Source organism: Sus scrofa, chromosome 9, assembly GCF_000003025.6.
Source record: "Sus scrofa isolate TJ Tabasco breed Duroc chromosome 9, Sscrofa11.1, whole genome shotgun sequence".
In the NCBI taxonomy this organism is placed as follows: Eukaryota; Metazoa; Chordata; class Mammalia; order Artiodactyla; family Suidae; genus Sus; species Sus scrofa.
The window spans coordinates 85,692,755-85,708,498 of record NC_010451.4 but is presented as its reverse complement, the minus strand read 5'-3'; the positions used below and the strand labels follow the sequence as shown (position 1 = coordinate 85,708,498).

At 37.8% G+C, this 15,744-nt stretch overlaps 1 protein-coding gene across 3 annotated transcripts in view; it reads left to right on the top strand.

The window, feature by feature from the left end:
• The window catches only part of ISPD (isoprenoid synthase domain containing), a 291,746-nt gene that overhangs the window by 2,648 nt on the left and 273,354 nt on the right, over positions 1 to 15,744 (top strand). For all 3 annotated transcript variants that reach the window (XM_021063407.1, XM_021063405.1, XM_021063404.1), the window contains exon 2: positions 10,301 to 10,577. In XM_021063407.1, coding sequence (XP_020919066.1) covers positions 10,301 to 10,577 — 277 coding nt within the window. The remainder of the gene's footprint in view (positions 1 to 10,300; positions 10,578 to 15,744) is intronic.

Sequence of the window (15,744 nt, the reverse complement as noted above, 5' to 3'; positions counted from 1 at the left end):
ATTCTTTATTAGAATGCTTGATGAACTTAAGGAGTATGATTATTTTAGGATATGTCTCAGGAAATTCTTAGAAACCTTGCATTTCAGGGGTGTATGTGTGGGTGCTCCTTCGCCATTTGCTAAAGGAAAGCCAATCCTCTTCTGGTAAAAAATGAGCTCTGTAGACTGCTGATAGTATTCATAAAACACAATGCTAAAAGACCTAGGTCATTTCACTGTGAAAGATGAAAGAGGCAAGTTGTTGTCTTTGGGAATTTTGAACCAATACAGAATGAACCAGTGAGGGCTTAGAAGTCTGGCTCAAAACTGGGATAGAGAAATATAAAGGAACACGAGCAGTTTGGCTTTTAGTTAAATGATGCCATTTAAACTGTTAACCTCCATTCCCTCACTTATGTGGCCAAACCAAGTAAAAAGTGTATAACCACACAAGGCAAACATGCAAGCAAAAGGAAGTGCAACAGATATGAAGAGACCATCAAAATTCTGGGCACCACTCCGCTATCATCTTTATTCCAACCAGGTTTAACAGGCCCAAGGAAGCAGAAACATAAGCCTTCCTGTAGAACAGCTGTGAAGGAAGCAAGTTGATTTAAGCCATAGAAGCTTAGAAAGGTGCAGGCGTTAATAAAAGTACATGTTTATTCTGAACATGGGGTAGATGGAGCAACTGCCTACACTTGCGAAGACAACTGGTTATATGTGGATATATAAAAATTAGCCTTTATGTGTGAGAAGTAGGGATGTACTTAACATGCTCACATACTATATTGAGGTGATGCAGCTTGTACAGATCTGTGCCTTTTTTTTTTTTTTTTTTTAGGGCTGCACTCATGGAACATGGAGGTTCCCGGGCTAGGGGTCAAATCAGACCTACAGTCGCTGGCCTACACCACAGCTCACAGCAATGTTGGATCCTTAACCCACTGAGCAAGGCTAGGAGGCGAACCCGCAACCTCATGGTTCCTTTCCACTGTGCCATAATGGGAACTCCAGATCTGTGCATTCTAAGCATTATAGTAAAAGGATTAAATTTAACTAAATTCTAAGTTGTACTATGAACAGGTCTTTTAGAAGTTGATGAAAAATGCTTCCAGGAGTTGTAAAGTTTCATTGTGACCTTTTAGAGGGGAATTAAAATGTAAATTGAACCTCAGATTATGTCTTGAGGAGAACTTTGATTTTTCTCATTTGGTTAACAGGGAACTGAGATCAAGGGTACTAATCCCTCACATAATTATGTATGACCTGAAGTTTCTAAAAGGAAACATTGTTCTAAGAAATCATATGGCAGTGGTATAATTAGCAAGGGCATAAAGCTCTGACAGTTAAGCTGTAAAATCTGCTCACAGTTGATCAACTGACACCTAAATTTTACTGTTTAAAAAAATGGATTCCCAGGTCTGAAATAAGTAAATTACTTGCTAGTGATCTAATTTCTGGTTTAAGATATTTAAGGAACATGTCATTAGGAGAGGTGACTAACCTGGGATAGTTTAATAGAAGAAAATGACAACTACCGTGAAAGCAAGCTAGAGAGGAAAACTTGGGCCATGCTTACTCAGATTCATGGTGGTGGTGACCTAGGTGGAAATTTCTTGGACAAAATAAAGTTGAACAAGGTCTGACACAGAATCTCTCTATAGATCATGCAGCATCTTGAGTTCTCAAGGACACTGTTTAAGATGTTCCTTGATAAGGGTCTGTGCTCATGAAAAACTTAGAAATTGGCTTCTGACATAAGTCTTCTATAGAAAGAAAATGTGCTGTAGCATTGATACAAAAAGCATTCCAGAACTTGTGATAATATATGTCATTGTATATTATTGTATGGACAATTAGATTCATGTTACAGTGCCTTTTTAGTTAATGTGAGTTTTCTTGAGTCTGATAGATCTAGATGAAAGGGAAAAGCTACTTTGTCAATCTGCATGTTCTGGAACCCCTGAATTTTGACAAGTTTGCTTTATCACTTGGAAAATCAATGAAAGTCCATTTTTATTAAACATTAAAGACTTCATGGTGTTCAACATATTAATTTCTGACTTGATGTTTTGAATGTTTTCTTGTATTTTTTTATATACTTTAAAAATTGGGAGTTCCCATTGTGGCGCAGTGGTTAACGAATCCGACTAGGAACCATGAGGTTGCGGGTTTGGTCCCTGCCCTTGCTCAGTGGGTTAGCAATCCGGCGTTGCCGTGAGCTGTGGTGTAGGTTGCAGATGCGGCTCGGATCCCGCGTTGCTGTGGCTCTGGCGTAGGCCAGTGGCTACAGCTCCGATTGGACCCCTAGCCTGGGAACCTCCATATGCCGGGGGAGTGGCCCAAAGAAATAGCAACAATAACAACAAAAAGACAAAAAAAAAAAAAAAAAAAAAAATTGAACAAGAAAATACAAATCATAGGTGTTAATCCAAATGAGCAGTATTGATTGTTTGAATTAAGCTGAAGGTAGGAATGGAATAGGGCAGACAGGGGAAATAGTGAGAATATAGGAATTGGCATTTTTTTAGTCCTCAATTGTATTAGGGATTCAGAAAGAGAAAATGAATCTCAGATGCTTTTGAGTGATTGCTCAGAGAGATGCATTTGACTTTGTCTTGTCTGGCTGCTCTATGAAAAGTGCTAAGTCTGAGTCAAGGGAAGGAAGGGGCCCATATTACAGAAGAAATACGGTAGGATTGTGTTTTGTATAGGTCAGATGACTGGGGTTTAAATTCCCATTGGCTCCCCCTGGAGGGTCCTGCAAGACAGAGATAAGACCAGGACTGTGGTTTAGACTGGACCACTGGAAGCTTTCAGGGGTCATAATGAAGAGAATTGCATTGTTAAGGCAATCAGGAGCCAGCCCCTTTACACCAGTTCAGTATTTTCTCAAATATCAGGGTAGGTATGGAGAAGGAGGAATCTATTAAATTATGGCCACAGTATGATCCAGAGGCTTAATTTCCATGACGACTCATGGCAATGAGCCATGGCTGCCAGTGTCCCATGGGGCCAAACTCTGCAGCCTGGGTAAGAGCATTTAAAAGCAGGTTAACAGGGCCTGATTTTTCCATTTGTTTTTTTAAAAGCATTTGTTTAAATTTTTGATTTTCAACTGATCTTAAACTGAGTAAAATATACCTTTAATAATTGTTTTAAAAATATACATTAGTGCAAATACATTGTCTTTAAATACACAAAATTCTTCACAGTATCTATAGCTGTTGACACTGTTGGTAGGAATGTAATTAGTACAACCACTATGGAGAACAGAATGGAGGTTCCTTATAAAACATTTAGGATATGAGCCAGCAATCCTACTTATGGGCATAGATATTGAAAAAAATGGTAATTCTAAAAGTACATGCACCCATTATGTTCATCGCAGCACTTTTTACAATAGTCAAGACATAGAAGCAATCTAAATGTCCATGGACCAAGGAATGGGTAAAGATGTGGTACATATATAGAATGGAATATTACTCAGCCATAAAAAACATGAAATAATGCCATTTGCAGCAACATGGATAGACGTAGAGATTCTCATAGTAAATAAGTGGGATCTGAAAAAGGTACAAATGAGCATATTTTCAAAACAGACTCATAGACATAGAAAACAAACAGGGTTACCAAAGGGGAAAGAGGAGGGAGGAATAAATAGATGGGGATAAACATATATATATTACCATAAAATAGGTAATCAAGAGGGGCCTACTGTATAGCACAGGGAAATCTACTCAATATAACATTTGGGAAAAGAATCTGAAAAAGAATGGATATATGTGTAACAGAATCACTTTGCTGTACACCTGAAACACAAGGTTGTAAATCAATTATACACCAATATAAAAAATTAAAATCTGTAGGTGTGATGGAGGTTGAGGTTAGGTTTGTATTTGCGTATGGAATGTGCTAGGAAGGAAATACTCAGAACTTGATAAAATCCAGCTACAGGAGGTTCTGTGTGGACTTGTTTTTGGCTAAGGAGGTCGACCAGATCCATTTATTCAGCAAATATTTGTTCACTAGGCACTGTGTGAGGTACTTAAGGCTTTTCTCAGTCCATGATTCTACATTATTAAGTTTTAATACTGTAAAAGGCTTTTAATTCTATAACTGGAAAAGAATGTGAATAAATCCTCTCAAATACAAACAGTACTTAAAAAGGCTTGCAAGTGTTGGAAGTATGCTTGGTTGCTGAGCATAATAGCATAACAAACCCTTTTTCTTGTAAGAGTGGTCTAAATCAGTTTTCTGAACACCTTTATTGTGACCAGATATAAGAACTACATTTTTCTCATGATTCAGTAACGCATACTTAAACACACACACAATGTATTTGAAAGAGAATTTCATGAAAACAATGTATCTTTACTAGATACACATCTAAATTTTATTAGTTTCTATTCAAAACTGTTTGTCAAAACTTAAGCACTTGATGTGATAATACTGTAATGGGTCATGAAATCTTCAGTTTGAGGAACACTCGTTCAAAGTATTTTTCTATTTAGAGCCTCACAGAATTGTTTGAAATGTCTAAGGCCTGTATCTGTCTGTAATTTCCATCTACTTGGACTGCTTTCTTTTTGATGGAACATAGATAATCATAGCTATTTTAAGGAATTTCAGTAAATTTGGGATTTATCTTCAGGAGTCTCACTCAAATAGATGTTTGAATGACTATGGTCAAGCACTATCCTCTTTCTCCCTCTTTGTGTTTTAATACTGAAGTTCATGTAATTCTTGATCAAAAAATTTTTTGTTTTTAAAAGTTGCCTTTAACCTATTTTTCTTATGAAATAGACTATGGAAAGTAAAAAGTGAGTAGTTCAGGGTACAGGTTAAGCTCTTGCCTTACAGACAAATCGTATATACTGATTTAGTTGAACTTGTTCTTCTGACCTGTTTTTTAAAAAGGCTACTGATGTTCTATTGATAAACTGAAATGCATTTGATTACTGGAAGCTTTTCTATAGCCTCAAAAGCAGCTTTTAGTCCCAATTGTTTAAGCTACTTTATCTATGCATTGATTGACTGAACAGATGTTTCTTGAGAAATGATCTGTGAGGTCAAGAATTTTATTGGTTTTTGTTATTGTGTCACCTGTGTGATACAATAATGTCCAGCTTACTTGATGTTCGTTGAATGACTAAGCACATGGATGAAGGAGTATCTATTTTTGCTTAAATTATGAGAAATATTCAGTAGCAATGAGCTGCTGGAGACAAGATGATCCAAATGTAATTTGGATTTTATGACCTCTCAGACAGTGTTAGTGTGTTTACAGAAGTTTACAGTGTGAGCTCCAAAGTCAGACTGGGGTTTGGCCAGGTCCCTTCGTTTTCTAGCTGTGTAGTCATGGACAAGGAACTGCCTGTGTATCATCTGAAATGGAGATAATAGTGACTTCTTGCAGAGCTGATGTGACTATTAAGTGACTATTACAGACAAATACTCCATACAGTGCATGACTCTTAGTAAGGGTTAGGGTTAGGAACTAATGAATCTTAGTTGCTGTTCTTACTGCTCATTTTACTAAAGCTTAACATGTGCCAAGCCCTGGACTATAGTCTTTGCTTTCTGTGAGTTGGCAGCCTAGAGAGGGAGATGGAAAATGGAACAGTACAGTTTGATGCTTTGTAAGACTCCCTGGTGATAAGAGGACCTGGGGGCTGAGAGCAGGGGTGCCCGCACTCAGGATTAGAGTCCAGGAAGTTTTCCTGGAGGAGGCCATACCTGCATTGATAGCTGAAGAACAAGAAGGACTTTGCCAGGAGGGGGTGGGGGAATGATGAAAGATGGTGGATAATGTTGTAAGGCAGAGAAAGCAGCAGAAGCAAAGATAGGATGGGAGAATGTGGTGGGCAGAGTCAGAGGCTCATGGCAGAGGCCACGTGGTGCAGGGAGAAGTAGGATGAGGTCAGGTCTTGAAGGGTCCTGCTCCAGAGCCAGCAGGGAACGGCGTCAGGTTGACACCTGAGACAAGTCATCTAGAAGTTGTAAGAGTGGATTGTGTTGAGATTCAATGAGAAGAAGGAAACCAGCTAAGAGGCTAGTGCAAAAATGGAGAAATGACTGCTTGGGTCACAGCTATGCCAGTGGAGACAAAACTTTGGACAGCCCCACATGTAGGGGTCTCTGAGGAACTGTCTTAAGGGCTTTTTTAGCACTGTATAAATTCTGAACCATGTCAGAATAATGAAAGTTCCAGCAGCTGTTAAATTTGCAATGATGGGAGTTGGGGATGGATGAGCTACAGAACAAAGAACAACACACTCTTAGTCTTACTCTGGAATCCTTATTGCCTGCACAGATGACTACGTATTTTCTTGTCTGGTATTCCATGAATATTGTTGCATTGCTTTGTGATGAAAATTCCCCCAGGTATCTGACAATAATAATAAATAGTAATAATAATAGAAATCTCAGTTCTTCTTGGAACCTTATTAGGATCTAGGAATCAGTTGAGTCAAACTCCTTGAAGCAAAACAATCTGTAAACCACATTGTATAGGAAAGGCATTTTCATTAATTTTCATTTTCTCTCCAGGTTAATGAGAGCTTTCTGTGTTTTCAGAATCCTTTTTTTTTTTTTTTTTTTTTTTTTTTTTTTTTTTTTTTTGTCTTTTTGCTATTTCTTTGGCCGCTCCTGCGGCATATGGAGGTTCCCAGGCTAGGGGTCGAATCGGAGCTGTAGCTGCCGGTCTACACCAGAGCCGCAGCAACGTGGGATCCGAGCCGCGTCTGCAACCTACACCACAGCTCACGGCAACGCCGGATCGTTAACCCACTGAGCAAGGGCAGGGACTGAACCCGCAACCTCATGGTTCCTAGTCGGATTCGTTAACCACTGTGCCACGATGGGAACTCCAAATATCTTTTTTTTTTTTTTTGTCTTTCAGAATCCTTGAAACTAAGCTATGTTAGTTGCTGATAGATGAGGTAGACTAAAATCATGCGTTAACAAAACATAATTATCAAGTATCTACTAGGTATTAATGTAAAGCAATGGGCAAAACTGATACTGATCCTTTCTATCATGGATCCTACATTCTGGAAGATAGAATGTTGTATTTTGATGAAAAAACGGTAAAAAACATTTTTAAAGCATTTTCTGGTATCAGATGGTATTACAGGAAAATTAACTATAATGTATTTGTATATTAGGCCTTTTTGCTGTTTCCCATATGGAATAGTATAGAGTATAAGGATTACATGAGTTAGGGTATGACTAATGCTTAAGACTTAATAAGTGCTTAATTGATGATAACTGTGATAAATTATTTTGCCAGTCTTTCTTGCTGACTCAGGAGGATTATAACCTATAACTCAGGAAGATGATTATCTCTTAAATCTCCCATCTACAAGCTCCATCTGGTAGCTACATTATTAACATTGTTTTGCCCAGACTTAAGCAGCCTCCTAACTGGCCTATCTGCATCCTTTCTGTATGCAATCTATTCTCTGGCAGACTGAGTAAAGTCTGTGCTCTGAAATTTGTGGTTGTTATCACTCCTATAAGAATTTCCATGAACTAAGTGGCTTACAGCAACATAACTAGATTTAGCTTAAACTTTTGGAAGTCAGCAGTCCAAGGTTCAAAGTGTTTTCCAGTCTAAAACCAGGGTCAGCAGTGCCATGTCCCTTTTGGAGGCTCTAGGGACAATCCATTGATTTGCCAGATGGCAATTCATTTAGTCTACAAGGTTCTCGAACTTCCCGTCCTGTGTCATAATGACCACATGTCTGTTATCATATCTTCTCCCTTGACTCTTGTGCCTTTCTTTTTTAAATAAAATTTTTTATTAAGGTATAGCTGATTTACAGTGTTGTGCTCATTTCTGTGTATAGTATTGACCTAGTCATACAGATAGATCATTCTTTTTCTCATGCCATCTTCCATCATGTTCTGTTACAAGAGTTTGGATATAGTCCCTTGTGCTATGCAGTAGGCCCTCATTGCTCATTCATTCCACATGTAATAGTTAGCCTCTACCAACCTCAAACTCCCTGTCCTTTCCACTTGCTGTCCTGTACCATAATGACTTCTGTTATCATATCTTCTCCCTTGACTCTTCTTTCTTTCACCGTTGAGGAATCTTGTGATTATATTAGACCTAGCCAGATAGTCCAGGATGATCTCTGTAACTCAAGATCCTTAATTACATATGCAAAGTTGCTTGTAAGGTTAGTCACATGTTTTGGGAGTTTGGAGATGGGCATCATTTGGGGGGTGATTCTGCTTACCACAGGACCATTAAGTCATGGAACAATACCTAGAACTTTGAGCATTAATTATTTAAAGGTAAATGTCCTGCATAAATCTTTCCTATGGATTCCTATTATGTTCAGAATTAAAGAATAAAACCCTGAACATGGCCTAACCCAGCCCAGTGCCTGCCTGGGCCTCCGGCCTCTTGATGGGCTTTTCTCCCTGCTCCCAGATTTCCATTTCCTTCTAGCTCCTTGGGGTCTTGCCATGGCCTCTACTTATATCATCCCTCTCACTCTGCCTCCAAACCCCTTTGCCTCTTTTCCTGCCTCTCAGCACCTGCAAATTCTGCTTCTTTAGGGAGCATCCTCTTGGCCCTCTCTCTGCTGGTCAGATACTAGCTGTTTGCATGCAATCCTGGAGCCTGAACCTCTCCTTCACAGCACTAGGTTGCAACTTGTAATTGTTGGTGGTGTTTCTTTGATCTGTAAGCTCTATGAAAGCAGTGACTATTTCCATTGTATACTCAGATATGATTATTTATTCAGTGCTCAAAAAGTATTAAAGGAATGGACTTTAAATATGTACCTGTGAAGTAGTTCTTGGTTTTGTTCATCAGTGTAGTATTGTCATCACAGGTAGAATGCAGTTTTAGTTATAGGAAGGGTTTGTTCAATAGCAGAAGGTTGGAGATGGTTGAGTAAAGCAAATCGAAGTTTTTATTTATCAATAGGGTTAATTTCATTAGTCAGTAATTTTCATTCACATTCCTCTTCCCTCTCTTTAAAAAGATGTTCATGACTTTGTACTGTCTAGCATGAACATGTAGGATCTCACAGGCCAAGAATTCCATTTTCTTCTTCTGGCTGTACCTTCAGCATATGGAAGTTCCTAGGTTAGGGGTCGAATCAGAGCTATAGCTGTTGCACTACACCACAGCCACAGCAACTCTTGGATCCGAGCTGTGTCTTCAACCTATACCACTGCTCATGGCAACACCGGATTCTTTTTTGTTTGTTTGTTTTTCGTCTTTCAGTCTTTTCTAGATTCGCCCCTGAGGCATGTGGAGGTTCCCAGGCTAGGGGTCTAATTGGAGCTGTAGCCGCCGGCCTACGCCAGAGACACTGCAACGTGGGATCCAAGCTGCATCTTCGACCTACACCACAGCTCACCAGCAATGCCAGATCCTTCACCCACAGGGTGAGGCCAGGGATTGAACCCTCATCTTCATTGATCCTAGTCAGGTTTGCTAACTGCTTAGCCAGAAAGGGAACTCCCTCCATTTTGAATTAGACTTTAAAGTGATCTCTAATCACAGTTGCTGTAATGGCCCAGAGGCAGTTTTCCTGGCTCGGGCCTGTCAGCTGTGGAACTTTGGAGTCTGCAGCGATGTTAGCATCTGTTAGGACTAGTGTTCAGAAGACGTCTGCCACACTTCAGTGCGGCCTCCTCCAGTCATTGCTGTGGATGTAAGTCAGTAGGTGTTCAAGAAAATGTTCTACAACAGAAAAAACTGTTTTGTATCTGACTTAACACAAGGATCCTTTTATGTTTCATTAAATTGAGTTTTCTATTTTATTTGAGCCTGATTTATATAAACTTCATTTCCCTATTTAAGCTGAAATATTTCACCTTGATGTAGGTGAAGTTTAAATCTGTTATCCAGATGAGTTGCTGAGAGAGAACTTTCGGAAATCAAAAGTGCTTTGCATTGTTTTTAGCAATTGAGAGAAATATTTGGGAAAAAAATCAATTTAAAAGCATATTCTTTAATTTTCTTCCAATCTGCTGATAAACTTGATTGGAATATTCAATTTAAGAAATCTGGTAACTATATTTCACACTGTATGTATTTTCACACTATGTACTGAAAAATACTACTTATCTGTGTTTCTCTCTATAGTATGAGAAATTCAGGTTGTTCATCAGCCCCTTTACTAGACCTGATAAAAACGCATACAATTGACTTAGTTATTAACTTGCAGTTTTTAATCTCCCTATGAAGATAGATTAGTTTTTGCTGGCAATTCAATTTTCTGTTACTAGGTTAACTGTAGCTGTGTAAGAATGAATTGACAAAGATGTATGCATACTTTCCTTCTAGAGTATGTTGGATAAAGGATATTGTTGTGGCAGTAACTGGAGAGAACATGGAAGCAATGAAAGGTATCATTCAGAGGTACCAGCATAAACGCATCTCACTTGTTGAAGCTGGAGTGACCCGCCATAGGTCTATTTTCAATGGACTGAAAGCACTGGCAGAGGATCAGCCCAACTCTAGACTCTCTAAGCCAGAGGTAGTGATCATCCACGATGCTGTGAGACCATTCGTTGAGGAAGATGTCCTCTTTCAAGTTGTGACAGCTGCTAAGGAGTATGGGGTAAGTAGTCAAATACTTCTAAAAATGGATAAAAGGGGAAAACACCATAGTAAATATTGATTTGCTAGATTTTGATGGAATTATATTTAAATACCAAGTTAATTGGAATGGGCATTATGACCTAAAAACATTATGCTAGTTTGTTCTAGGAAGTTTATGTTACAGATGGTGAGCCTGTTCTGGGATTTCTTTTGCTACGTGGTCATTTATCATAATGTAGTATGAGCTATTTTGAGAAGAATGTGAAGGTCACTAGAATGTGGATGAATGGATGGACATTAGCTGCATATTTAATTTCATGTTTCATTCCTATTATCTAAAGATGCTAAAGAGATCTTATAAAACTTTAGGAGCTATATGATCTTTAAAAAACCTAGCTCATTTCACTCAATTTAAAATTTTTTCAGAAGTTTATTTTCTAGCACAAACAACCAGGCAAGATTTTCTGACCCTTTAAAATGAATAATCTTAGGAGGACAGATTCTATGGTCACTTGTATTTCACCAGAATAAACACAGGATAGCAAAAGGCCTATTGTAATCTTTACACCATCTTTGTTTATTTTTTTAAATTACCAGGTAACATCCTGTAAATAATGTAATAGATACTGAACTTAAGTTGGCAATGTAAATTTCAGTGAAAATTGATGGCCCAGATTTGTTATGGTATAATAGAAATAGACTGGAATTGGACAGACTTGGATGCAATTATTTTACTCCAGTCATTAGTTTATGTTCAACTTTCTCAGCTTTTTGAGCCATTTTCTAAAAATATAGATGATAACTCTTAAGGTTTTTAGGGTAAGAAACTGTAGATAACTACATAGTAAAGTGCAAAGTACCAAAATGGTATTATTTTAAGAATAATTACAGCATCTGGGCTAATATCTTCTTGCAAAGATTGTAGACCAATGGAAGGAGTCATTTAAGCCTTCCTAGCCATGTGGGTGACCAGAAAGTTAGAAATAATCAGCTGGGAATTTGATTATATTTAGTTATCTGTGTGCATTTGGATTTTCACTGTCAGGAAATTGCCCCTAACTTCATCGTTCTACAACATGAATTTCTTTTAAATGTAGACCTCTCTGGAGTTCCCATTGTGGCGCAGTGGTTAACAAATCCGACTAGGAACCATGAGGTTGAGGGTTCGATCCCTGGCCTTGCTCAGTGGGTTAAGGATCTGGCGTTGCCGTGAGCTGTGGTATAGGTCGCAGACATGGCTCGGATCCCGCGTTGCTGTGGCTCTGGCGTAGGTCCGTGGCTACAGCTCCGATTAGACCTCTAGCCTAGGAACCTCCATATGCCGCAGGAACAGCACTAGAAAAGGCAAAAAGACAAAAAAAAAAAAAAAAAAAAAAAAAAAAACCTCTCTAAGAATTCCACAGGTAAAATGAAACCTTTCTCTTCTCTTTTAGTATAACTTGTAAGTGTATTTTGGCGAGGGAAAATTGTGGTTCATGAACATTAGTGACCACAAAACTTTCTCAGGCTCTTGGATTTTGCTGTGATCTCTTCCTCTTCTCCAGGTTCCTTGATTGTAGTAGAGGTTATATGGTCAGTTACAAGGGTAAGGGGGAGAAATAAAAGAACAAAGGATTTATGACTTAAAAGAATTTAGGTGGAACTTGACAAGTTTGAAAGTTCCTAGGGAAGACTAATTTGGGCAGAGAGTTAGAAATTCTAATGCATACTACATTAAAAATAAATATGTGGCTCTTTGCCTTTGTTACCTTTTGGAAAAGTTTTGCTTAAACTCACTGAAAATAGAACTTTCAAATTTTTTGAGTATTCAGTGAATTTCTAAGATTGTTTATAAAGTGATTTTCTTGGAAGTATGTCAGAAAGTTGAAAGATTAGTTTTGCTCCAGTTAGTATTTTGGGAATATGATTTCATAGGTGAGTAATAAGCCATATGCATAGTAGTTAGTTGGTTTTTTAAATTGCAGATTTGTAAGAATTGCTTTTAGACTAATAAAGTTAATCAGAATATAATTTGTAAGATTCAATTTCATAATGCACTCTAAATAAAACAAATTATATTTTAATTCTGTGAGACTTTCTGATTACATTAAGAAGTTCTTTAAAGCAAAGTCTTTATGACTAATTTAAGAAAACAGAGATTTGGTATCTTAAGGAAATGCTCCCTTGTTTTTGATGGTGTTAAGGAGAAACTTTCAAAAGTGAAGTAACTAGTTTGACACAGTGTAAAGTAATTAGTTTGATACAACTATAAGAAACGTGTTAAAGATTTTACTGTCCTCGTTAATGAGAAAACCAGATAGATGTTACAATCCAGAGAAGTAAAATGGAATAAAAAAATGTTGAATTCACCAATAGACAAAACTGTTTCTGTTCCCCATGGGATGAGGGTACCAGTTAAACCTTCACTGGGCAATTTGAAAGTTTTTAGACAAGAATGATTTTATTTCTTTTTTTTATTAATTTTTTAAAAATAGTTATTTCCCCAATACATTTTTTTCCCTAGAGTACAGCATAGTGACCCAATTACACATATATGTGCACATTCTATTTTCACACATTATCATGCTCCATCATAAGTGACTAGACATAGTTCCCAGTGCTACACAGCAGGATCTCATTGCTAATCCATTCCAAAGGCAATAGTTTGTATCTGTTAACCCCAAGCTCCCCAACCACCCCACATCAGTTATTGGTAATTTATGAGAGTCATAAAAAAGCTTAAGGGCAATAAAAAGCTGGCTTCTGCTAATCAGGAAGGTTGTGCTCTAAATAATACTTTTCAACTGGGGACACTTACTTTGGTTATTCTAATTTCCTTCGAATGTTTAGGCTAGTGATTCAATAGCCTCAGGAAATCCAGGCACAACTTTCTGGCAGTTATTCTATACTATTCTAAATACTCATAAAAACAATAATGCAATTAATGGAGATTTAGACTAGTCCAGTAGTTGAAATTCTTGAATTGGTGGAAAGTATTGACATCTTTTTAATTTCAGGTCAAATTGCAGAAGACTAATTTGAATCAAGTTCTATCCCAAAAAAGTGAAGATTTTGCTTACTGCCCCTTCACAGCTGTTGGCCATGGTTTCCTTAGAATCACTCTCCTTTGTACTCCTAAATTTTGTTTCATAGACTTTTAACTGATGGTCCTGTTTTCCTAGCTCATCATTTTCAAGCCATACCCAAATGTCCCTTGAAGAAAAATGATTTCCCGAAGAAATTACACACTCTTACAGGCTCCTGAGGCTTATGATAACTAATATTTTAAGTTACTTTACATTTTGATTAAAAAATCCAAATTACTGATGGTATTGTACTACTTGAAGGGACTAAGATGGCCCAAATTAAGGCTGACATTAGGTTTTCTCCCTAGAGGGGAAAAATTGTTTCCAGGACCCCAGTTCTCCCTGCCCCCCCATATATGCTCCATTCTTAAGTTCTATAGAGCCAAGATAACTTAAGCAGAGCAGCAGTTAATCATTTCTTTCACTTTTTAAATTTATTTTTTTATTTTTATTGCTTAATACTTTTACTTTTGATAGTTGGTCAGGGTATAAAATTTTAAGTATACAGCTATTTTTTCCCCCAGTACTTTGAGAATACATTATGGCATTGTCTTGCTTTTAATACACCTTTTTGAGAGGTCTGCTAACCAGTCTGATTGTATCCATTGAAAGCAATCTGCATTTTCTGTCTGGTGGTATATAAGTACTTTTCAGGTACTGTGCAGTGTCTCTGGTATGTCAGGATGTGAATCTTTTTTTCCCTTGCTTTGGATTTACTTTCCTTTATGAATCTTACGATTTTTAAAAATCCATTCTAGAAAATTCTGAGCAACTATCATATTGATTATTGACCTTGCCCATTTACCAAGAGACATTTTTTTCCTCTCCCTTCTCCTTGTGCATCTGTAGACATCAAGACAGGATAAAGTTTATCATATAAACTTTGTTTTCTGTTTGTTCATTCTTGTGGGCTGCCTCCTAGGTAATTTCACTTGTCTATTGTATTCATTCCTTATCTCGAATCTCCTGTTTAAGGACTATTAGAATTATAATAATTACCATTCCAGGAGTTCTGTTTAGTTCTCTTGAAGTGTGACTGGATTCCTTTTTCTATTTTGCTTTTCTAGTTTGTCTTTTAATATTTAAACATGTTTTATACAGTGTAGCTAATAGTTCTGCAACTCTTTAATTCTGTTCATTTTTGCTCATGATGATTTGTTTCCTTCCTTAAGTGTACAGCTATTTTTTTCCCCAGTACTTTGAGAATACATTAAGTTTGGCAGGATTCAACCAACATGAATCTTATGGGCATGAGTTGAAGGTATGTTTCTGATACATGGATTTGTGTTCCTTCTGCTAGGGATTCCAAGGGCTTTACCAACTTGTAGCAGCTTTGTCAATGCTTTTTTTTTTTTTTTTTTTTGTCTTTTTGCTATTTCTTTGGGCCGCTCCTGCGGCATATGGAGGTTCCCAGGCTAGGGGTCCAATCGGAGATGTAGCTGCCAGCCTATGCCGGAGCCACAGCAACGCGGGATCCGAGCCGCGTCTGCAACCTACACCACAGCTCATGGCAATGCCGGATCGTTAACCCACTGAGCAAGGGCAGGGATCGAACCTGCAACCTCATGGTTCCTAGTCAGATTCGTTAACCACTGCGCCACGATGGGAACTCCAGCTTTGTCAATTCTTAAAGTTAAGTTTTTGTAGATCTATGGTGGTTTTAAACCACACTTGAAACAAACAGAAAGTGTAGACGATCTTTAGGACTTCTCAGGGAAGGCTACTGCCTCCACCAGATCCCAAGCCGGGACAATCTTCCTTATTGTTTTCCCTCACTGAGGGCCATTTCTTGTAGTCTGCTCTTTAAAAGAGTACATAGCTTCTTAAGGATCTTTGAGGACTATAGTATAGTTCTAACTAATCACAAACAGTGACAAGATCTAATTCCTCTTTTTTTTTTATCATTTATTAGAACTGAACCCTCTTGTTAACCTAAAGCATCTCTGCCATCTTACTTCCTTGGTTTCTGGCTATCCTGTTAGTTGTAAGGTATTTTCATGAGTCATACCTTATTTTTTATTTTTTTTTTAATTTATTTTTTTTCCACTGTACAGCATGGGGACCAAGTTACACTTACATGTATACATTTTTTCCCCCAGCTTTTGTTCTGTTGCGATAGAA